Below are 25,444 nucleotides of genomic sequence, written 5' to 3'. Positions count from 1 at the left end.
ACATATTTTAGGGATGAATTTCCCCAATCATCCAATCTATCTTGCTGTGGCCCTTGGACTCCAAGAGTCCAAAGTCAGCAAATGTTGCTGTACCTTGAACACTATATACTGCACTCTGTTTATTTTCGCTTTTGCACTAACCATTGTACTTGTGTATGAAATGATTTACCTGGGTAATAAAACCAAAGTTCTTCATACGGGACAATGAGAACCCCTCATTCCCTCCCCCCCCCCCCCCCCCCCCCAGCCTCGCCCCGCCACACCAATACCAATGTTTGCTGGTCACGCCTCTCATCCAAACAACAACATAACTTACAATAGTTTACAGTGAAAGAAGCAGATTTATATCCACTGCTTCATATAACCTTTGATCTACAACTTTAGGCTGTGCACGCCATACGCAAGAAGAAGAAATAACCTCCATTACTCCACCTATTTCTCCATTAGTCCGCTTCAATATGTTTGACCAGTTTCCACATATACTAATACTAAGACGACTAAAGTCTGAAGAGGTGTTCCAACCATCCATATTCGCCTGTGCATATTCTCAAGAGGTGCTGCCTGACCCGCTGAGTTACTCCAGCACCTTGATACTTACATTAAGTTCAACATAACTTCCTACTAACAGCAGTAACGTCAGGATACTGGAGAGCAGCAGTGGGGTAAAGTAGTCTTGGATTCTATTTACTCAACTGCTCGGTTTAGTTTAATTTGTGTTGTTATGCGTACTGAAGTCCAGTGTTTGTTTTTGTGTGCTAGCCAGTCAGTGAAAAGACTATACATGATTACAATGAAGCCGTCCACAGTATACAGATACAGGGTGAAGGGAATAATGTTTAGTGCAAGATAAAATAATTGGAGGGCCTCCAATGAGGTAAATGGTAGGTCAGGACCATTCTCTAGTTGGTGTTAGGTTGGTTCAGTTGCCCATTAACAGCTGAGAAGAAACTGTCCCTGACTCTGGAGGTGTGTGTTTTCACCTATCTGTACCTCTTGGGAGAAGGAAGAAGAGGGAATGAACTGGGTGAGACTGGCCCTTAATTATGCTGGTGGCCTTGCCGAGGCAGTATGAAGTAAAGATGCAGTCAATGGAAGGGAGGTTGGTTGGCGTGATGATCTGGGCTACATCAACATTCTCTGCAATTTATTGTGGTCTTGGATGGAGCTGATCCCAAACTATGCTGTGATGCATCCCGATAAAATGCATTGGACGGATGTGTTAGTTTAGGATGCGTTGGTGCTTAGTGTCATTTTATTGGAGGCCCCAGGCCAAAATGGGTTATGCTTTGAAACTGGGAGTTTTCCTGACTGCATTCACCTGTCGCTGCTTGTTTTTGGATTCTGGAATGAGGATGGAATTAGCCATACTTTTCTTGATTTAGAGGATTTTCCAGTCATACATGGAGAAGCAACTTCATGGAAATTCATTTTTCATCAGAGGTCTGGTGGAAATCTGGCTGATTGGAATGTTCACACCCGAGGTAGATCTTAAAACAAAGTGCTGGAGTAACTCAGCGGGTCAGGTAGCATCTCTGGAAGACAGGGATAGTTGACGTTTTGAGTCGGGACCCTTCCTCAGACTAATGATGGAGTGTAGTCAGGGAAAATTCAGTTGTTCAGCCAAACTCCCACAGTCTGTAACGTTCTCTGGTTCCCTTACAACATGAATACTATTTCGAGACCTATTGCAAAGTGCTGGAGAAATTCAGCGGATCAGGCAGCGTCAGGGGGAGGGAATGGAGCGATGTTTTGGGCCGGGACCCTTCTTCAGACTGTGACTTGAATGTAATTAAAAGGGAACTGCATATGTTGGTTTATACCAAAGTGTTGGAGCCACTCAGCGGGTCAGGCAGCATCTCTGGAGAACATGGATAAGTGATGTTTCGGGTCGGGACCCTTCTTCAGACTAATTGGGGGAGAGGGGAGTGGGGAGTGGGGAGTGGGGAGAGGAAGGTCCAGAACAAAGCATTGTGTCGGCGGAGGAAGTGGATGGGCGACGTTTCAGCTCGGGACCCTTCTTCAAACACTTCAGTCTGACGAAAGGTCCCGACCCAAAACGTCGCCCATTCCATGTCCTCCAGAGATGCTGCCTGACCCGCTGAGTTACTCCAACACTTTGTGTTCATCTTTGCCACTTGGATGTTCCGTGACTGCCAATGCATTCGCACTGCAGTGGAAAGAAAACTATGTTAGGTGACGGAGTATTGGAAAGGAGAGATATATTTAAAAAAAGGGGGTGGGGGAAGTCCTGCCAACAACTTTATCATGAGAGTCTGATGATCATATAATTTGCAGTATGAAATATTCTCCGGGCACCTTTACTGATCTACACAGCTATCATTTATATTAAGAGTGCAGGAAGGAACTGCAGATGCTGGGTTATACCGAATATAGACACAACATGCTGCAGTACCTCAGCGGGTCAGGCAGCATCTCTGGAGACAATAGATAGGGGATGTTACAGGTCGCGGGACCCTTTTTCAGACTTAAGTGTCTGACATCATTTTATTTCATTTCTATGTATTTCAATATGCACGTATATATATTACAACAGCGCTACGATACTGAATGCTCCCACGACTTCTGTCCGAATGTGAAATAACTGTACGCTTACCATTATGGCTAAAGTGGGCAGTTGTATTGCCAGTACCATCTTTATTGTAGATCACCACCGCAGTCGCCCCTTTCATTGCTGCATTGTCAATCTTCTGCGCGAAGGTGCAGTTGCCCCTCTCGATCAGCGCTATCCAAGGAGTTTCGACGCCACGGAAGTCAACGTTAGGGTCACAGGCGAGTGTATCCTCGGAGCTCGGCGCTCGAACAGACCCGGCGGCCCTCTCTTTGGGCGAAGTCATGCCATACCTGCCCTCCACGGCCTCGGTGGAAGTGTGGTTGGTCTCCGGGGAGAGGTGGGTGATGTTGATGACGGCGACGGGCCAGAGGTCCACTTTGCTCATGGTCTCAGAGAGGACCACCAGGAAGAAAAGCCACCACGTCCTCCCGACAGCACCTCCCGGGACACTCGACATCCTCGCTGGACGCCGGGCATCGAATTCAACCTCTGCTTTGAAACAATTCCTGTCGGCGAGCGGCGAGTAAACAAACAGTTGCGAGCGAGAGTGGGACCGGTCCCACCTGCACCCTGCGCACTGTTTACGAGCGGTAGCTCAGGGGGGTGTCCACGGACTGACTTCTTATCTCTGAACTTCGAGCCTTGTGCAAAGACTGGCTCGGTTAGGTATTGGTTTAGGTGAACGCGCTCATTTCCTCTTCCTATATTTGACGGGTACAGCGCGGAAATAGCTCGCCGTGTCCCCCCACCGCCCACACTAGATCTACGATGCACACACACGAAAAGCTGGAGTAACTCAGCGGGTCAGGCAACATCTCTGGGGAGAAGGAATAGGTGACTTGTCGGGTCCATGCATTTTCTCCAGCGGTTGCTACCTGACCCGCTGAGTTACTCCAGCTTTTTGTGTCCATTTTCGGTTTAAATCAGCATCTGCAGTTCCTTCCTACACACGAAATCTATGTTAGACCACTCTCTCATCCCCTTCGCTACGCACTGGGGGGAAATTAACCTACGAATCCCATACGTCTTTGGGACGTCGGAGGAAACCCGCACGGGAGAACGTGCGAACTCCGCACAGACAGCAGCCGAGGTCAGGGTCGAACCCGGGTCTCTGGCGCTGTGAGGCATCAACTCTACCACTGCGCCACCTTAATCGTCAGGTCACAAATCAACCCTCTCTCCCCTCTCAGGGGGCAACAGCAGAGGCTCAGTGTCGGAGGAAGGGAGAGGGGATGAGGTTGTGAAACAGGTGGGCGACGGTCGGCAGGTGAGCTTGATCTCCTCAGTAACTGGGGAAAGACGTCCTGGCTCCTTCACGCACCGTTGAGTTGGTAGCCCGCTTGCAACGTGGTCAGCTGTTGTGTAAGTTAGTGTTGGTTTACACGCAAATAAAGCCTCCCAGACAAGAGACATACACGTGCAGTCGCTCTGTTTGGGGGAATGGCAGATTAAAGGTTAGACAGAGCTTTGTGCAAATTCACACCGCTCCATGGATCCTTCAGCGTTCATAATAGTCACTTAATTGGCCGCCGTAAAGGGCCTGTCCCACTTAAGCGACTTTCTAGGTGAGTGCAGGAGAGTCTGCGCTCGCCTCATGATCGCCATATGTTCGCTGGCGAGACTTCTTCATGGTCCAGAGGAGTTCCCGCATTTTGGGAACTAGTCGTGGCTCTAGCATGGTGGCAGCAAATTTTTCAACAATGTTGAAAAATTTTCTGCGTCATGGAGAAAATTGATACTTTTGTAGTCGTAGGTGCAGTTGTAGTGGGGTCGCCATGTAGTTATGGGTAGTCGAGACAGCCGTAGGTAATTCTGCTTTGCTGACGGGCATTTTCATTGGCTCATTGGGGGAAAAAAACATAAGCACGAGTTTTCAGAACCAAGAAAACTGACCAGTAATGTTAAATGCCCACCAACTTCACAGTTGTGTATCTGGCTTATTAAAACTGGTCTGGCTTCTTAAAAGTGTCTCCAGTCCTTCTCCCTCCTCCCCCCCCCTCGCTTGCTCTTTTAAAGGACTTACCATACACTGTGCTAACCATCTTTAACTGTCCTGTTCATCGCGGTGTGTGTCTGTATAACCTTGGCTTTGCACAGTGTGAATTTCAGACAGTGCTCCCCCGCTTTCCCTGGCCCCCGCCTTTGCGGTGTATGTGTGTGCTTGGAATGCAGGTGATTTTTAGAGAGGTGTACAAAATCAAGAGAATCATTAGAAAACAACCCCATGTCACAGACTGAGAGATTTAGTTTAGTAACACAGTGTGGAAACAGGCCCTACGGCCCACCGAGTCAGCGCTAATCAACTATCACCCGTACACTAGTTCTGTGTTACCCTCATTTCACACCTTACACATTGAGGACAATTTACAGAAGCCAATTAACCTACAAACCTGCGTGCCTTTGGAATATGGGAGGAAACCGGAGCATCCGGAAAAAAAAACACGCGGTCACGGGGAGAACCTTTAAACTCCACACAGACAGCACGTGTAGTCGGGATAGAACCCAGGTCTCTGGCACTGCAAGGCAGCAACTCTACTGCGGTGCCACTGTGTGCCAGGGATGGTGATGGGATGGTGATGGTCTGGAAATGGGATGGCGAATTAAAGTGATTATGTAACTGGAGACTCAGTCACCTTTGTGGGTTGAACACAGGTGCTTTGTAAACTTGTCATAGCATTGTAGGGCCACATAACATGAAACATGCCATTTGGCCCATCACGTCCATACTGGTCATCCATCTTTCTTAATTCCAGCACTAGGCCCAGAGCCTTTGATGCCTGGACTATTGAAATACTCGTCTCTCAGTTAAAACAGTAAAACTCAACTCATTTAAAAGACATTTGTTTAGGTTTGGGGGGAAATGGGCAAGCTCACGCTGGTGGGACTAGTGTAGATGGGGCATGTTGGCCGGCGTGGGCATGTTGGGTCGAAGGGCCTGCTTCCATGCTGTGTGACTCTAAACGTAGGCAATTGGGACTAATTTAGATGGGGCACCTTGGTTCGCATGGATGAGTTGGGCCGAAGAGCGTATTTCCGTGATATATGACTCTCCTGTCATACAATCTGTTACCAATAATTTGTGTTGCTGCTTCTTCCATACCCTCTTTCCCAGCCGCCATACTTATTGAAAACATGAACTATTTCTATTTCTGTCGATGAAAGGTTTCTTTCGGCACATGTTTGAAACAAGTATTTCCGATATTTTGAGTCTACTCAACAGTATTTTGAGTCTACTGTTTAAATCTCTGTTAAAAACAAACCACCAGCATGTTCATAAGTCATGGGAGCAGAATTAGGCCATTCAGCTCATTGAGTCTACTCCGTCATTCAATCATGGCAGAACTATCTTTTGTTCTCAACCCCATTCTCCCACCTTATCCCCTTAACCCTTTATACCCGAACTGATCAAGAATCTGTCAACCTCCACTGCAATTGCCACGTACGGCAGCGGTCTGATTCAGCGCTGTGAGAAGATAAGACTGTTCGATTAACCTTTTGTAACTTTGTCGGTGCCAGAAACGTGGCAATTCTTTGTGTACTGCTTGGATAAGGTCTGCTGTATGATTTTACAGGATTGTATGCAAAACAAAGCATTTCATGGTACCCAGGTACATGTGACAGTAAAGTATCATTGAGTTTAGTTTATTGTCTGTACCGAGATACAGTAAAAAGCTTTTGTTGCGTGCTAACCAGTGATGACTAATGAGCCATCCACAGGATACAGATACACGATAACTTAAATCATGTCATATTCAATAATTTTAATAATTTACTTAAAAATACCCAATGACTTGGTCTCCACAGCCGTCTGTGACAATGAACTCCACAGATTCACCACCCTGTGGCTGAAGATATTCCTCCTCATCTCCTTTCTAGCAGTATGTTAGAAACATAGAAACATGGTGCAGGAGTAGGCCATTCGGCCCTTCGAGCCTGCACCGCCATTCAATATGATCATGGCTGATCATCCAACTCAGTATTCCGTACCTGCCTTCTCTCCATACCCCCTGATCCCCTTAGCCAGAAGGGCCACATCTAACTCCCTCTTAAATATAGCCAATGAACTGGCCTCAACTACCCTCTGTGGCAGAGAGTTCCAGAGATTCACCACTCTCTGTGTGAAAAAAGTTCTTCTCATCTCGGTTTTAAAGGATTTCCCCCTTATCCTTAAGCTGTGACCCCTTGTCCTGGACTTCCCCAACATCGGGAACAATCTTCCTGCATCTAGCCTGTCCAACCCCTTAAGAATTTTGTAAGTTTCTATAAGATCCCCTCAATCTCCTAAATTCTAGAGAGTATAAACCAAGTCTATCCAGTCTTTCTTCATAAAACAGTCCTGACATCCCAGGAATCAGTCTGGTGAACCTTCTCTGCACTCCCTCTATGGCAATAATGTCCTTCGTCAGATTTGGAGACCAAAACTGTACGCAATACTCCAGGTGTGGTCTCACCATGACCCTGTACAACTGCAGTAGAACCTCCCTGCTCCTATACTCAAATCCTTTTGCAATGAAAGCTAACATACCATTCGCTTTCTTCACTGCCTGCTGCACCTGCATGCCTACCTTCAATTACTGGTGTACCATAACACCCAGGTCTCGCTGCATCTCCCCCTTTCCCAATCTGCCACCATTTAGATAATAGTCTGCTTTCCCGTTTTTGCCATGTTGGACCTGTTATTAATGCCATTTTTAATTCTCTTTGTCGACACTGAGTTTGAGTGGGTTAAGTTTAAGAGCAGCAAATAGACACGTCATCAAAATAAGGAAAGCATTTAATTCACTTCAGTAGATCCACTCTGGGAATTAAGGCAGAAAAAAGTGGGTATGGAAAATAATTGCATTCTCCCGAGGATCACAAAATATGACAAAATATCCGCACTAAGATCCTACACCTGTGACCCAATTTTGGGAACAATTTCATTCTTTCATTTGAATGCCTTCATATTTTCCATCAAATACCCAGACATTATACCAGCCAGCTGAGGGTGCAAGTTATCTGTTGGAGACGTTGTTAACGTTGTTAATGTTAATGTGCTGGAAGGAACTACAGATGCTGGTTTACACTGAAGATAGACACAACATGCTGGAGTAACTCAGCGGGACTGCTTGGTTTATCATCACCTCCATAGAAATTTCATGGTACGGCCTTGCTCGGTGACACAGCGGTCGTGTTGCTGCCTTACAACGCCAGAGGCTCAGGTTCGATCATGACCACGGGTGCTGTTCGGATGTTTGCACGTTCTCTCTGCGACCACATGGTTTTTTTTCTGGATGTTCCCGTTTCCGTCCACATTCCAAAGACGTGCGGGTTTGTAGGCTAATTGCCATCTGCAAATTATCCCTTGAGCGTAGGATAAAACTTTGTGACTTTGTCGGCCCTATGTTACGACTCTTTTGTGTACTTTGTATGCAAAAACAAAGAATTTCACAGTACCCAGGTACATGTGACAATAAAGTGTCATCGTCATCAGAACTGGTGCACAGGTGATCGTGTGTCGGAGCAGACTCTGTGGGCCAAAGGGCCTGTTTCCACACTTTATCTCTAAACTAAACTGAAAACTAAAAGCTTGCCCAGAAGTTAGGTTGTTTAGTTCTTCCTAGCTGATATCAGGCAACTGAACTGGCAGACCGCAACCAGAGAGCAGCGCTGAACTACTATTGAACTATCTTTGATCGGACTTGACTGGCTTTACCTTGCACTAAACGTTATTCCCCTATCATCTGTATCTGTACACTGCGAATGACTCGATTGTAATCATGTCTTGTATTTCCACTGGATGGTTAGCATGCAACAAATGTTTTTCACTGTACCTCGGTACACATGACAATAAATTAAACTGAAACTGATTTCACCTGTGTTCAGTCACCGGACAATCATTTCTAGGTATTAACTTGTATTGGGAAATTGGACCAGGGATTTCCACGTGCCATTGGTCCCTGTAACGGACAAGATTGGACTTACTGTCGTGAATTGGGGTTGCTAGATACAATCTACGAGCGATACAATATTTACACTGCAATGCAGAGTACATCATGCATCAATCAGTATCAATGGTGCCAATCAGGAAATATCAATGGTGCCAATCAGGAAATGCTTGAGAGCTTCATGTTCCTCGGTGTAAATATCACCAACAATCTGTCCTGGACCAACTACATGGAAGATGCGGCCAAAAAGGTAAAGCAACACCTCTACTTCCTCAGGAGACTGAGGAAATTTGGCATGTCTCCACTGACGCTCACCAACTTCTACAGATGTACTATTGGGTTGCACTACAGCTTGCTCTAGGAAAAGCTTGTATCTTCTCCCTGCTCACGTCAGGCAGAATATACAAAAGCCTGAAAGCACGTATAACCTCAGGTCCACGTACCAGACTCAGGAACGGCTTCCTCTCCTCTGTTATCAGACTTCTGACCAGTTAAAGTCATACAGCATAGAAACAGGCCCCTTGGCCCAATTTGCCTACACCGACCAAGACCATCTCCATTTACACTAGTCCCACCTACCTGCGTTTGCCGCATATCTAAACCTTTCCTATCCATGTACCTGTCCAGATGTATTTTAAATGTTGTCATCGGACCTGCCTCAACTACCTGAACTCGAAGCTCATTCCTCTGTGAAGAACGTGACTCTCGGGTTCCTATTGAATCTTTCCCCCCTCACCTTAAATCTCTGAACTCTGTTTCTTGATTCCACTACTCTGGATAAAATACTTATTTATTACCTTCATAATCTGAAACAACTGCACAAGATCGCCCCTCATCCTCCTACACTCCAAGGTATAAAGTCATAGCCTGCTCAACATCTCCCTAGAGCTCAGGCCCACAAGTACTGGCAACATCCTCGTAAACTTTGGCTGCACCCTTTCCAGCTTAGAACTTTGGGACAATTCTGCTCCAGTTTCAAATGTATCAAAGAATACAAGTTACTTATATAGTTGAGAAAACCTAGGGCAGTCCTTTGTACATACTCCCCTAGCTCTCTCATCTACCTTCTGTCACAGGAACCTCTTATTTTTTACCCTTTAAACCAGCTTTTAATTAACTTTTAGTCTCAGGTTTAGAGATACAGTGTGCGAGCAGGCCCTTCGGCCCACCGAGTCCACGCCGACCATGGATCACCCATTCACACTAGTTCTAAGTTATCTCACTTTCTCATGCAGTAGGGGCAATTTACAAAAAACAATTAACCTACAAAATTGCACGCCTTTGGAATATGGGAGGAAACCGGAGCACCTGGAGAAAACCCACGCAGTCACAGAAAATATGCAAACTTTGCACCGACAGCACCCGTGGTCAGGATTGAACCCGGGTCTCTGGCTCTGTGAGGAAACAGGCCCTTCGGCCCACCGAGTTCACACCAACTAGCGATCCCCGCACATTGACACTGTGCACACAGTGTAGGGACAATTTACACCAAGGCAATTAACCTACAAACCTGTCCCGTCTTTGAAACCGAAGATCTTGGAGAAAACCCACGCGGTCACAGGGAGAACGTACAAACTCCATACAGACAGCACCCGTAGTCGGGATTGAACCCAGGTCTCCAGCACTGCAAGCGCTGTAAGGTAGCAACTCTGCAGCTGCACCACTGTGATTGAACTACCAGTATGAACACACAGAGAATAATAAGAACTTGACCAATGTTGTAAATCCACAAAAATATGTTCAGCAGCACACACACAATAGCACCTCATCACTCACTCCTTCTGAGTACAAGTACAGAACTCTCAGTTCTTCATTCACAGGGTGTTACAATGATGTAGCTGGCAGAGGAGCTGTCTCACCGTGCCAGAGACCCGGGTTTGTCCTGACCTTTGGTAATGTCTACACAGAGTTTGCATGTTCTCCATGTGACTGCGGGGGTTTCCTCCGGGTACTCTTCCACATCCCAATGACGTGCTGCTTTGCAGGTTAATTGGCCCTCTGTAAATAGTCCGTAGTGTGTTAGTGAATCATGAGAAAGTGGGATAACGTAGAAGTGCGAACGGGTGATCGACGGTCGACAGTCGACATGGGCCTGTGTCTATGCTGAATCTCTAAAATAAGCTAAACTACAGAGGAAGAGATATGTAAAGCCAGACACAGCTGCGGAGGCCAAGTCATTGTAATTTTAAGGCAGAGATTGACAGATTCTTGATTAGTAAGGGTATCAAGGCGAAAAGTCAGGAGGGAGAAGTCGGGAGAATGGGGTTGAGAGGGATAGACCAGTCATGGCAGAATAGATATAATGTGCCAAATGGCCTAATTATGGTCCTATGACTTATTAACTAATGAAAGCCAGGTGTGTGGGAGCAGCTGAATGAAAAGCTACACCTTTATCTTGGTCAAATCCCTTTTCTGAACTAAAACAAAAAACAAAAATGCTTGTAAAGATCTGAGGTGCGGTTTTTGACCTGAAACATTGACTGTTTCAATTCGCATAGATCCATCCTGACCTGCTGAGTAATTCCAACATGTTCTATTTTTGTGATGTTTTAGATTTCCAGCCTCTGCAGCTTTTGATTTCCTCTTTTCCAAACTAGTGGGAAGAGCAGAATTCCTGCCACGTTCTTCCGACTCCTGGCAAACCAAGCCTTTTATCAGATCATCAAAGAAATGATTGTCATGGAAAGTCCAAGTTAATTATTTTCTTACAGTAAAATCAGGATGCTGGGTAAATGCTGAATGTCCTGTGTGTTTTATGAGGCACATTTTGTTTATTTTTGCAAGATGATTGGCACGGGTTTCACAAGATTGACGGTTTGAATGGCCTAATGCCAAAATACCGAGCAAGGAACTGTTTGAAGACATAGAGACCAGTCAGTACCTGACAGTGGACCACCCAGTTGCCCTCCCTATCATTATTTATCGACCCTACACTCTCTCCAGCTTAATCAAACCCTTCCTACAGTGCAGCAACCAGTAAAGCACACAACATTCTGCGTGTGGTCTCACCAATGTACTATACAGCTGTAACATGACGTGCCGACTCTTGTAGTCAATGCCAAGTATATATTAGAGAAAGAGAGAACTGCATTTAATGATGTCCTGGGCCACTTAGAAGCCGATAAAATAATTTTAAAATAAAGTAATTGCGTTAAAGTTACAAACAATCTGCTCACCTTTCACAAACTCTAGAGCAGTGGTTCTTAACCTGGGGGTCAGGTCCCCCACGGGGGGGGGGGGGGGGGGGGGGTCGTTTGGGGCTTTACCGGGGGACATGAAGGGGTCATAAATAACATGTCCATTTGTCATTTGGTATCCATTTGTTTGCGTATGCGCGCAAGTATGCCAAAAAGGTTAAGAACCATTGCTTTAGAGTATTGTGTTCCATTAACTGCAACAACCAGGTTCAGGAATAGCTCCATCAGGATATTAAACATGGCTCGGACAAAACTCTGATTATTAATAACCCATTATCTGTTTTTTGCACTTTATCAGTTTATTTATTCATGTGTGTATATATTTATATTATGGTATATGGACACACTGATCTGTTTTGTTGTCAATGCCTACTATGTTCTGTGTGCTGAAGCAAAGCAAGAATTTCATTGTCCTATCAGGGACACATGACAATAAACTCACTTGAACTTGAACCATTTCAGTCACGCTGTTACAGGAAAGAAGTTGTCCAGCTGGTAAGGGAGCAGAGAAGAGGTTGCCAGTACTCGTGGGCCTGAGGTATCGGTGAGGTTGAGCAGGCTAGGACTTTATTCCATGGAATGCAGGAGGATGAGGGGTATAAAATTAAAAAAGGACTGGACAAGCCAAATGCAGGAAAAATGTTCCCAATGATGGGGGAGTCCAGAACCTGGGGCCTCAGTTTAAGAATAAATTGAGGCCATTTAAAACTGAGATGAGAAAAAACATTTTCACCCAGAGAATTGTGAATATGTGGAATTGTCTGCCACAGAAGGCAGTGGAGGCCAATTCACTGGATGCATTTAAAAATGAGTTAGATAGAGCTCTGGGGGCTAGTGGAATCAAGGAATATGAGGAGAAGGCAGACCTGGGTTACTGATTGTGGATGATCAGCCATGATCGCAATGAATGGCGGTGCAGGCTCAAAGGGCCAAATGGCCACTTCTTGCACCTATTTTCTATGTTTCTGTGTTTCTATGAGAACATGTCCGTTGACCAGGTATGGAAAACCTCATCCTGGGCACAGACGTGGCGCAGACGGAAGAATTGGGGGTAGAATCTTTTGATGAAGGAATTGGTAGTCAACTTTCGTGCTCTGCTTCAAAAGTACAATTGTACAGGGTCTTGGTGAGACTACACCTGGAGTATTGCGTACAGTTTTGGTCTCCAAATCTGAGGAAAGACATTCTTTCCATAGAGGGAGTAGAGAGAAGGTTCACCAGACTGATTCCTGGGATGTCAGGACTTTCATATGAAGAAAGACTGGATAGACTCGGCTTGTACTCGCTAGAATTTAGAAGATTGAGGGGGGATCTTATAGAAACTTACAAAATTCTTAAGGGGTTGGACAGGTTAGATGCAGGAAGATTGTTCCCGATGTTGGGGAAGTCCAGGACAAGGGGTCACAGTTTAAGGATAAGGGGGAAATCTTTTAGGACCGAGATGAGGACAACATTTTTCACACAGAGAGTAGCGAATCTCTGGAATTCTCTGCCACAGAAGGTAGTTGAGGCCAGTTCATTAGCTATATTTAAGAGGGAGTTAGATGTGGCCCTTGTGGCTAAAGGGATCAGGGGGTATGTAGAGAAGGCAGGTACAGGATACTGAGTTGGATGATCAGCCATGATCATATTGAATGGCGGTGCAGGCTCGAAGGGCCGAATGGCCTACTCCTGCACCTATTTTCTATGTTTCTATGTTTCTAAAATACTGCCATTGAATTGTTCAAATCCATCCAAGAGAATAGACAGGGACTCTGGTTAATATCTTAACTAAAAGACAGTGCAGGACTGGAGTAGAAGACTCCATAGATGTCCATAATTGTATGGAGCATGACAAAACCTAAAATCTGGCACCCGACCAGTTTAGTTTAATTTAGATTAAAGATACAACATGGAGACAGGCCCTTAAACCCACTGAGTCCACACTAACCACCCCTTCACACTAACCACCCATCCTTTACTTTAGAGTTTAGGCTTTGGAGATACAGCTTTTAACATGCCCTTCGGCCCACCGAGTCTGCGCTGACCAGCGATCACCCCATATTCTAACACTATCCTACACACTAGGGACAATTTACAATTTACATAATTCAATTAATCTACAAACCCAGCACCTTTTTGGAATGTGGGAGGAAACCAGAATACCTGGAGAAAACCCACACGGTCACAGGGAGAATATACAAAGTCAGTACTGACAGCACCCCTGGTCAGGATTGAACGTGAGCCTCTGGCGCTGTTAGGCAGCAACTCTACCACTGTGCTGCCCACAGTTCTTGTTTCCTATCTGCGACCTACACTTTAGAGGCAATTTTAAAGAGGCCATTTAACCTCCAAAACCACGTGTCTTTGGGATATGAGAGTGAACCAGAGCACCTGGTGGAAACCTACAGGGTCACAGGGAGAAGGTGTGAACTCCACAAATACAGACCCTGAGATTAAACTCAGGTCTCTGGCCCCGTGAGGCTGCATATCTAGCAGCTGTGTTGCTCTGCTGCTGAGAAGTTCAGGCATAGCTGCAACTTTGCAAACTATTTGCTTTAAACATGCTGGCTCATGTTTACAGTGCATTGAATTTGAAACCTGGAGTATCCACCAACCACTCCCTAGAGGTAACAGGGCCAGTGGTACGAATATTAACTCCCTGCATTCCCCTTCTCTCCATCCCTCCCCACAAAAACTGCACCAGCTTCTTGTTCTCACCTAGCAAAAAAACTAACAATGGCCTGCTTCCTTTATCATTGTTACCTTTTTGCATAGCTGTCATTCATTTTTTCAATATATCTACACCATCGTCTATATCTCTCGTTCCCTTTCCCCCGACTCTAGTCTGAAGAAGGGTCTCGACCTGGAACATCACCCATTCCTTCTCTCCAGAGATGCTGTCTATCCCACTGAGCAATTCCTGCATTTTGTGTTTATCTTAGGTTTGTTAATTGGCTTCTGTAAAGTGTAAATTGTCATTAGAGTGTAGGATATTGCTAATGTTAAGGGTGATCACTGATCGACACGTTCTCAGTGGGCCAAAGGGCCTGTTTCCATGCTGTATATCTAAAGTCTCACATCTAATAGCCTGAAACAATGAATTCTTTTTTTTTTTAGAGATACAGCACGGAAACAAGCCCTTCGGCCCACCAAGTCTGCGCCGACTTGCTATCCTACACTCATTAGAACTATTCTACACTAGGGAACATTTACAATTCTACCAAAGCTAATTCACCAACAAATCTGTACGTCTTTGGAATGTGGTAGGAAACTGGAGCACCCGGGGAAAACCCACGCAGTCATGGGGAGAACATACACGTTAGATATTTTTAAGGCAGAGGTAGATAGATTCTCGGTCAGTACAGGTGTCAGAGGTTATGGGGAGAATGGAGTTAGGAGGGAGAGCTAGATCAGCCATGATTGAATGGTAGAGTAGACTTGATGGGCCGAATGGCCTAATTCTACTCCTACCACTTAATACCATACAACCTTATTCCGTGCAGACAGCACCCTTAGTCAGGATCGAACCTGGGTCTCTGGCGCTGTAAGGCAGCAACTCTACTGCTGCGCCACCCCATTCATAATTAACCCTGTCAAAAATACGTAATTCTTTCAACAATTATTAATTAGATTTCCTCAGTCTTGCACTGAATCTTTCATTGTCCCAATCCACTCAAGGATGCAGTATAAGGGCTTGTCAGCGTCCGGCTAGAACGATACTGGGATCTGGCAACATTTGGGCATATTATCCACCAACTTCATTGTCATGAGCCATCAATCTTTGCAAGGAAACCACCTCCCGGAGGTTAATCTCTGAGCGCTGGTCCTAGAATGTATTAAAAGTGCAATTCCTAGCAATGTGGGGTTTTTTGTTCTCAACCGATCGACCAACATCAATGTAGCTTAGTCTGAAGAAGGGTTTCGGCCCGAAACGTCACCTATATCCTTCGCTCCATAGATGCTGCTGCACCCGCTGAGTTTCTCCAGCAATTTTGTGTACCATCAATATAGCTTACTGAGCCAAGCGCAGAAAGACCGCAGGGCGGGTCCCAGCCTGCAGAGGGAGCTGCCGAGCCCGGCCCCTGCTCGTCTGCTGAAGACCAGAGAGCCCAAGATGAGGGAGCTGGTCGTTAGGAGCAAGGGTGGTAGGAAAGTGAACCGTGGTCTTGCCTACCGCGCCCTTAAAATCAGCTGTGGGAGGCACCGTTGGGACACAAAGATGGCCGAGCAGGGCGAGGGGCATTGGTTCACTGCACGATCCAGCCAAAGCCCTGCAGCAGCCTGGGAATTGACGAGATCGGGCGCCGCTCCGTAAGACCTAGCGCGGACCAGACTTTGGAAACGGCGCCAATTCTGGCGACTCGTCAAAGAATTTCACTGCGTTTTGCACGTGATAACAAAGCACCATTGAACCATTGAAGAATAAACACAGGCTGAAATAGATATCCACACCAAAGCACTGGCTCTTTCTTTCCACCACAGAATGCCGCCAAGTTCACAGGTCATGAAGAAAATTAAACAAACACAGAGACTGTGTGAAACACTCAGCTTGTCAGGCAGCATCCATAGAAAGAGAAACAGAGATAATGTTTCAGGCCAAACGCCCTTCATGAGGATCGGGACAGAGAGAGGAAATGTTATTTTAAATCATAGAGGGGTTATGGGGAGGGAAGGAATATCTGTGACAGGGTGTGGCCAGGGTGTTGGTGGGACAGTTAAAAGGGGTCAAAACATTTGGGGACAATAAAAACCATGCAAAAAAAGACATCAATGCAACACACAATTACAATCAAAATGCAAGGCCATGATAGGGTAAGAGGCACCATTTTAACCCCCCATTCCCACACTGACCTTTCTGTCCTGGGCCTCCTTCATTTCTAGAGTAAGACCACACACAAACTGGAGAGAATTTTAGATCAACTCATACCAACCCCCATCCCCACACAACAACCTCCCCCCCCCCCCCCCCTCCCTTTTTGAAGTCAATGATTAGTTCCTTGGATTTTATGGCACTCAACTAGGTGTTTTACCTCTGAAGATAGACACAAAAAGCTGGAGTCTCAGCGGGTCAGGCAGCATCTCTGGAGGGAAGGAATGGGTGACGTTTCAGTCGAGACCCTTCTTCAGACTGAGAGTCGGGGAGAGGGAGACTAGAGATATGTGGAAGGGTAAGGTGTGAAATCGACTGGTTAAAGCAGAAGAAGGAAATGTAGAATGGGGGGGGGTTAGCTGAGAGGGGGGGGGGGGGGGGGGGGAAGGTGAGAACGAGGCTCTCGCCTGAACGCTATCTCATTTCAACAGTGATGTTATCGTCGAATTTGCAATGGCATTGGAATCATAGGTGGAGAGAGAGCAGAACTGGTGGATTAGCACGTAGTCTTGAGATCTGTGCTGATGGTCAGGGAGGAGGAAATGTCGTTACCGATTGACGTCTGCTGACGAGGAAGTCTAGGGTCTAGGTGTAATGAGAGGCAGAGAAGCCCAGATCTTGGAGCCTGATGAAGGAATAGAACCTTATTATCTCATGTGACAGGTCTCTGTATTGCATACCAGACACAAAGTATGCAAAGAGTCGCCATGTATAGGGTGCCGACAAGGTTACAAAGTGTTCAATGTAATAATAATAATAATAACTTTATTTATAGAGCACTTTAAAAACAACCACTGTTGCAACAAAATGCTGTACATGACTAATCATGGACAAAAAATTATTACACGACAATAAAAACATTAAAAGAGAGAGTAAAAAACAATAAACATTAAAAGCACTAAAACAGGAGCTAAGTCTCAAGCAGGGTCAAAAGCCAAGGGATATAAATGTGTTTTAATACTGGTTTTGAAGATGGATAGTGAGGGGGCCTGTCTGATGTGCAACGGCAGAGTGTTCCATAGCGCCGGAGCAGCAACAGAGAAGGCTCTATCCCCTCTGAGCTTCCGCTTAGACCTCGGTACCTCCAGGAGCAGCTGATCAGCTGACCTGAGGCCCAGGAGCGTATGGATGAAGCAGCTCAGAGAGGTAAGGCGGGGCGAGCCCATTTAAAGATTTAAAAACAAATAAAAGAATTTTAAAATGAACTCGAAAGTACACCGGGAGCCAGTGGAGGGAGGCCAGAATTGGCGTTATGTGCTCCCTCTTTCGAGTTCCAGTTAAGAGGCGAGCAGCAGCATTTTGAACCAACTGGAGACGAGCCAGGGAAGATCGAGCAACTCCAAAATAGAGTGCGTTACAGTAATCCAGCCTAGATGTGATAAAGGCATGGATTACTGTTTCAAAATGCTGCCGCTCAAGAATGGGCTTCACCTTTGCCAGCTGCCTTAGGTGAAAGAAGCTGGACTTAACCACCGCGCCTATTTGATGATCTAATTTAAAATCACTGTCCATCCTAAAACCCAGGTCCAAAACTGTCAGCTTCACATACCGTGCCAGGGGACCGAAGTCAGCAGGGGGAGGTTCACGGCAGCCATTGGGACATCCAGGACTTAATGCCATCAAGACAAGACAGAAGTGATTTGACAGAAGAGGCATCTTCCTTCCTCAGCGGCATATATAGTTGGCTATCATCTGCATAACAATGAAAAGAGATGCCATGCTTTCTAAGAATGGAACCTAGAGGAAGTAAGTACAATGAGAAAAGCAGGGGCCCTAAAATTGAGCCCTGTGGAACCCCATATGACAAAGGAGCGGAGGAGGATTCAAAACCAGCAAGGCTTACACACATAGTTCTGTCTGCCAGATAAGACCGGAACCATCCCAGGGCACTGCCACAAATGCCCACTAGGTGCTGTAACCGAGATATTAAGATACCATGGTCCACTGTATCAAAGGCGGCAGATAGGTCCAGCAGGACAAGAACCACATAATCACCAGAATCATTAGCTAGGAGGATGTCATTAAAAACCCTTAGCAATGCTGACTCTATGCTATGCATAGTTTTAAACCCAGACTGGAAAATCTCCCGAATATTATGCTCGTCCAAGAAAAGTTTTAGCTGAGCATAAACAACTTTCTCCAGAATTTTAGAAATAAAAGGTAACTTGGAGATCGGTCTAAAATTGGCCAGAACAGTTTGATCCAGGCCAGGTTTCTTAAGTAGTGGTTGCACTACTGCATGTTTAAAACTTACGGGGACAACCCCAGAGCACAAGCTGCTGTCGATAATGGCAAGAACCGACTGCCCTATACTGGGGAAAACCTCTTTAAAAAGATGAGGAGGGACAGCATCACAAGGGGAACCCGATGGCTTAATATGGCTAACCACATCCTCTAGACCCGACAATGTCATAGGCACAAACTTATCCAATACCACCAGGCATGGGACAGAAACAGAGGGGTCAGAGGCAGGAGCTGAAATGAGAGCCCTTATGGAAACAACCTTATTAATAAAAAAGTGGAGGAAGTCATTGCACATTTCAGACGATGCTTCCAGACAGACAGGCTGTGGGACAATAAGAACAGAGTCAATGATTTTAAATAGCACACGTGGGTCGTGATGCTTAGACACAATAATGTTTGACAGGTATTCTCTTTTGGCCTCTTTAACAGTGTTCTGGTAATGACGCCAGCAGTCCTTTAGGATTTGAAATGAAACCTGCAGTTTGTCCTTCTTCCACTTGCGTTCAGCTTTGCGACACTCCCGTCGAGCTGTACGAGTTACGTCACTGAACCAGGGCTCGGGTTTAGCTCCAGGCTGCAAAGTTTTTAATGGAGCCACAGAGTCCAGTATAGTTCTGCAGGAGGAGTGAAACCAAGAACTGATCTCCTCCGTATCAAGAGAAGTGGAAGCGGAGGGGGCACAGAGCTGATCGAAAGCAGCAGAGAACTGGCCAGCAGCTAAAGGGTTAAAAGTCCGACAGCGCTGAGCAAGAGCGCCAGGTTTAACTGCAGCACAGGTGAAACCAACATCAAATAAGACAGGCATATGATCAGAAACCACACTATCACAGATCTCCAAATTTAACACAGACAAGCCATGAGAGAGAACAAGGTCTAGTGTATGTCCATGTTCGTGTGTGGGGCCAGACACACACTGCACAAAATTAAAAGAGTCAATAAGGCTTAAAAAGTCCTTCACCAATGGCTTATCAGGACAGCACACATGTATGTTAAAGTCCCCAACCATAAGGACACGATCATAGTTGGGCATAATCCCAGCCAGAAAATCAGAGAAGTCATTCACAAAGTCCTTATGATATTTGGGGGGTCGGTAGATGACAGCGCAAAGCACCGGGTCGGAACGACCCACCTCAAATAAAGTAGCTTCGAAGCTGGAGAACGAGGATGACATAGCGCACTGCTTGCATTTAAAGTTATTTTTATAAATAGCTGCTGTTCCTCCGACATCCGCGGCGAGTTGAAATAAGAACAGCCTGCCGGTAGAAGTTCAATAAGAGCGCTGCACTCACCAGGACCGATCCAAGTCTCTGTCACACAGAGGAAATCCAGGCCACGGGAGCAGAAGAAATCCCTCAGGATAAAAGTTTTGTTTGCCAGCGATCTGGCGTTCACCAAACCAATCCTAGAAGGGGATGGACTCTGTAGGTCGGCGGGTCGGGGAGCCCAGAGCAGTGTCCGCAGGTTCCGGAGATTCACCCCGCGGTGGCGGGGCCAAGGAGAGCAGGGGGGGCGAGGCCGGTCCCGCCGCAACCTCTGATCGTACGGGAGAAAAGATCAACCAGGAGGAGCCGGCACACCTGGTGACCACCCCCGTCCCCTCCGAGGCAGCGTGTCCGGCCAGTTCTCCGGGCTGCAGCAGGCGGACAGTGCTCTAGATCTCCCGGGTGGAGATGGTCCGGTGGCAGCTGAAGAGCACCAGGCTGGAGACCCCGGAGGCCATGCCCACGAAGATGTCGCTGACAAAGGAGCTGCTGACGCCCATGGCCCCGGACGAGAAGCCCGCGTCCGGGCGCACCTAATTTAAACCTCACCAGTCGACCGCTGCGTTTTCCACGGCGACGGCGACGCTTCCTTCGGGGCAAGGCCCAGTCCAGGTGAGTTGGGATTCCCGAGATTCCCGATAGGAACGGGGGCAAGGTATTATGTTCGCGATAATCAAACGCACCGACATTATGTTGAAGATCTAAGAGAGATTGACGATCGTACACCAGCAGAGACTTTAACTGTATAGTGCCAAGGGAAAACACCAAAAACAGAGAGAGCAACAGACGGGCAGCCACACACACCGGCGCCATCTTGCTCATCTTGTAGTCCCAATTGTCCCTCTTGGTGATAGACACAAAATGTTGGAGTAACTCGGCGGGTCAGGCAGCATCTATGGAGAACAGGAGTAGGTGACGTTTCAGGTCAAGATGAGTCTGGAGGGAGCGATGGCAATGAACATGGAGTTGTAGCCCGTGAACAGCAGCCTAACGTTAGTGTTTCTGTTGTCCATATAGACCTGACCAGAGTAGAGGGACAGCGAGATAACATCTGGTGTTAACCTGTTGTGGCAACGTGTGTATCTTGTGCCTGGTCAGTATTTATTGCCCACCCCCAATTGCTTGGTGATCTGCCTTCTTAAACCACTCGAGTCAATGTGGAGATGAAGCTACCAGTGGGTTGATATTGGTGTTGGTTTATTAGTTGAGATGAGTGTGCCGAGGTTTTCATCGGGTGCTATCCAGTCAGCGTAAAGACTATACAGCATTATAATCGATCCATTCACAGTGTACTGATATAGGATAAAGGGAATAATGTGTAGAGCTAGACAAAGTACAGTAAAATCAGAGAAAAATGAGATGTATCGTGGCAAATGAAGCTACCCAAGTAAGTAGTGATCTCTCTTTCACACTCCAGATTTATAGAACGTCCAAATGGATTAGGAAGTGAGAAGAATGCCAACCTTTTACCCCAGTTAGCTTTTGATGGCATTAATTTATTATTGTGATGTGTACCAAGATACAGTGATAGCAATATTACAAATTTTTGAGATTTAAAAAATCAAGTCTGCAATTTATCTCATCAGATAAAGCATACAAAGAAGTTTAATTTGACAGTTTAATTAATTTAATTTAATTTGATTTGAAGTTTAATTAAGTTATGGCCATTTTCATACTCGGAAATTAGCATCTTGTTCCCTATTGCTTTTCCATTGACTTAACACGAAAGCTGTAATCGAGGTCAGTCAAAAGCCCATAACTTTCTTAAAAATGAAGAGAACTGAATGAAAATTTCAGTTATTATAGATTGAAGCATTCTGAAACAAATATAAAACATCTTACTTGGATGACTTGAAATTAAAGCATATAATTAGTTAGTTGCCTAATTGTAGCTAATTACAAAATTGACCGTTGTGACGGAAATAGTAACAAACAGCCAGACTGCCTTGATAATTCAAAAAATTGATATTCTCAAGATCAGAACTTTAATATTATTGTATAATATGTTGTAAGTCCATAACAGATAGGTAAATAAATTGCAATTTCTAGCAATAGACCAAGTCTTTATGGAGAAGATCAGTTGCTAGCTGGTACATTGGCATATCATAATCAGTAGCATCATCATACTCCTCAGATTGTAACCAATAAGCAACTCTGTACACCTTGTTTATCCGCAACTTTTCAATTTTGGCATTGTAAACTACAAGTTTTTGCTCTTCAAACCACACATGACATGCCTTTCTGCCCACTACTTTCCCATTAACAATGTCCTGTAGATTCCATTTGTTAAGAAAAGGATATATTTTTTTAATAGCTTAAGTATCCAAATAACAAACTGATCCCATTCACCCAAGAATTCACAATATAACATGATTTTTAAATCTCACTGTCATGAATTTATATCCCAGATGGAAGGAAATTAATGTTTAATTCCCATAAATTAATCTAGAAACATCCACCCAAAATATAATCAAATTATTGTTTTTTTACACAATACACGCGACTCAAACTGTTGTGAATAATTTAAAAATAATGATCATGGAGAGAGAGAATAACACAAAATATAGACAATTTAGGCAGCGTATCTCCAAAAAAAAGGGCATTTTAATTCAGATTCAGATTCAGATTCAATTTTAATTGTCATTGTCAGTGTACAGTACAGAGACAACGAAATGCATTTAGCATCTCCCTTGAAGAGCAACATAGCAAACGATTTGAATAAAAATAAATAATAAGTTGCATTTGGGGGGGGGGGGGGGGGGGGGGGGGGGGGGGGTGATTGGCAGCCAACCGAGGTACGTTTTTAGTAGAGTGACAGCCTAAGGAAAAAGCAAGCTGTTCCTCGACCTGCTGGTTCGGCAACGGAGAGACCTGTAGCGCCTCCCGGATGGTAGGAGGGTAAACAGTCCATGGTTGGGGTGAGAGCAGTCCTTGGCGATGCTGAGTGCCCTTCGCAGACAATGTTTGCTTTGGACAGACTCAATGGAGGGAACCGGTGATGCGTTGGGCAATTTTCACCACGCGCTTTCAGGTCGGAGACAGAGCAGTTGCCATACCATACTGTGATCCAGGTGGTAAGGATGCTCTCGATGGTGCAGCGCCAAAGTTCACCAGGATCTGAGGAGACAGATGGACCTTCTTCAGTCTCCTCAAAGAAGAGACGCTGATGATTCTTGATCAGAGTAGACGTTGTGGGTCCAAGAAGGTTTGTTGACTCCCAGGAAACCTGAAGCTAGAAAACACGTTCCACCCCGTCCCGTTAATGTGGATGGGGGTGTGCGTGCCACCTCTGGACTTCCTGAAGTCTACAATGAGCTCCTTGGTCTCCTTGCTTCATCTTGCTTTTGGAACGTGATCGATTGGAACGTTGCATTTGCAATGAATTTGAATCCCATATCGGCAGGAAAAACACTGCCGGTTCGTATGGGGCCAAAATCGCATTTTCGCCAAGTAGATTTTGATTAAAGACATCCTAAGAAGCAAGTTTATATGTAAAATAAACGACTTACCCCATGTTTTGTCCCCTACTTGAGATCCGTCCCGTTGTAGGCGTTGAGGGCGTTAGAAGTAGCTTTTTATTTTACTCCAGCAATTAAATTGTCCGGCGATTTTAAAAAATCCAGTCGATTTTTCTGCAGCAGCTGGCAGCCCGAGGAAGTTCGCCTGCGACAGGCAGTAGAAAACGGCATTTAAACCCCCCCCCCCTCAAAAGCGCCAAAGTCGCGCACACGGCCAGTGACAGAACTGCAGCGCCGCTGAAGGTAAGTTTTGTAACATCGCTAACGGTGAAAAACTTTGTTCTGCGTGCTATCCAGGCAAATCATACCATACATGAGTTCATCATGTAGTGCAAAGGAGAAAATAAATGGCGCAGAATATTTTGCAACAGCTATAGAGAAAGTGCTGATAAAATCAAAGTGCAAGGACTGAAATAAGGTAGATTGGAAGATTTATAGCAGTGTAAAGCAGGAGCTCAGTTTCACAGTGAGTGGCAGGGTTCTGGGGAGTGTTGTTGAGCAGACGGATCTAGAAGTGCGGGAAGTATTTCCTTGAAAGTGGCGTAACGGGTAGATAGAGTAGTCAGGGTGGCTTTCAACACATTGGTATTTGTCAGGGTATTGAGTATAGAAAAAAAATAGGTGCAGTAGTCCATTTGGCCCTTCGAACCAGCACCGACATTCAATATGATCATCTAAAGTCCTAAAGTACCCCGTTCCTGCTTTTTTCCCATATCCCTTGATTCCATTAGCCTTAAGAGCTAACTCTCTCTTGAAAACATCCAGTGAATTTGCCTCCACTGCCTTCTGTGGCAGAGAATTCCACAGATTCACAACTCTCTGGGTGAAAAAGTGTTTCCTCATCTCAGTCCTAAATGGCCTACCCTTATTCTTAAACTGTGATCCCTGGTATAGAAGTTGGGATGTTAAATTACAGTTGTACAAGATGTTGGGGAGGCCACATTTGAAGTATTGTGTTCAGTTTTGGTTGCTCTGCTGCAGGAAAGATGTTGCTAAGCTGGAAAGAGTGCAGAGAAGATTTATGAGGATGGTGCACGGACTTGGGGTTCTCAGCTATAGGGAGAGGTTGGGCAGGCGAGGATTTTATTTCTTGGAGCGCAGGAGGTTGAAAGAAATTGTAGCTGTGTGTAAGATCACTAGGGTAATAGATGGGGTGGAGGATAGTCTTTTACCCCGGGTTGGGGAATCAAGAACCAGAGGACATAGGTTTATGGTGAGAGCAAAATGATTTAATAAGAATCTGAGGGGATTATGGAGATGTCGGAGACCTTACATTTAGAAAAAATTAGATATGTCTTAATTGACAAACCAGAATTATTCATTAGAATATGGTCTCCATTTATAGATTATTTGAAGGGGTAGATCAGACCGGCACGGAGGCCGGACTGAAGCCTGAACCCAGGACTAGATGAACAGTAATGTTCTCTAACCTACGGACCTATCTCCCAAGTTGTGTTATTGATAGTTTATTTTTTCTAATTTATTTCATTCTTTCTCTCTTTCTTTATTTTCCTCTATCTATAAATATAAATAAATAAATAATTAGAGGCAATGTTAATATGTAACCGATAAAGGAGGATCCCAGCTACTTTGGTAACTGGGTCCCTGGAAACCTGGATACTTAATATGTAACCGTTAAACAAAGTCTATACTGGTTTGGATTATGATATGCAGATGCCTCGAATAAAAATGTATTTAAAAAAAAAATCCCGAGGGGCAACCGTTTCAAACAAAGCATGGTGGGTATATGGAACGAGCTGTCAGGGAAGGTAGTTGAGGTACTGCAGATGCTATAACAAAATTTAAAAGACACTTGCACAAGTACATGCACAGGAAAGGTTTAGAGGGATATGGGCCAAACGCAGGCAGGTG

General features: G+C 45.4%; 1 protein-coding gene across 1 annotated transcript in view; it reads right to left on the bottom strand.

Moving 5' to 3' along the window:
* Positions 1–3,201, bottom strand: part of LOC129702297 (E3 ubiquitin-protein ligase RNF128) — a 116,336-nt gene extending 113,135 nt beyond the window's left edge. Inside the window, exon 1 of the mRNA XM_055644022.1 lies at positions 2,615–3,201. Coding sequence (XP_055499997.1) covers positions 2,615–3,029 — 415 coding nt within the window. The 5' untranslated portion in view covers positions 3,030–3,201. The remainder of the gene's footprint in view (positions 1–2,614) is intronic.
* Positions 3,202–25,444: the final 22,243 nt, after the last annotated feature.

The sequence above is a fragment of the Leucoraja erinacea genome, chromosome 12 (genome assembly GCF_028641065.1).
Source record: "Leucoraja erinacea ecotype New England chromosome 12, Leri_hhj_1, whole genome shotgun sequence".
Taxonomy (NCBI): Eukaryota; Metazoa; Chordata; class Chondrichthyes; order Rajiformes; family Rajidae; genus Leucoraja; species Leucoraja erinaceus.
This window is presented reverse-complemented; position numbering and strand designations above follow the sequence as displayed.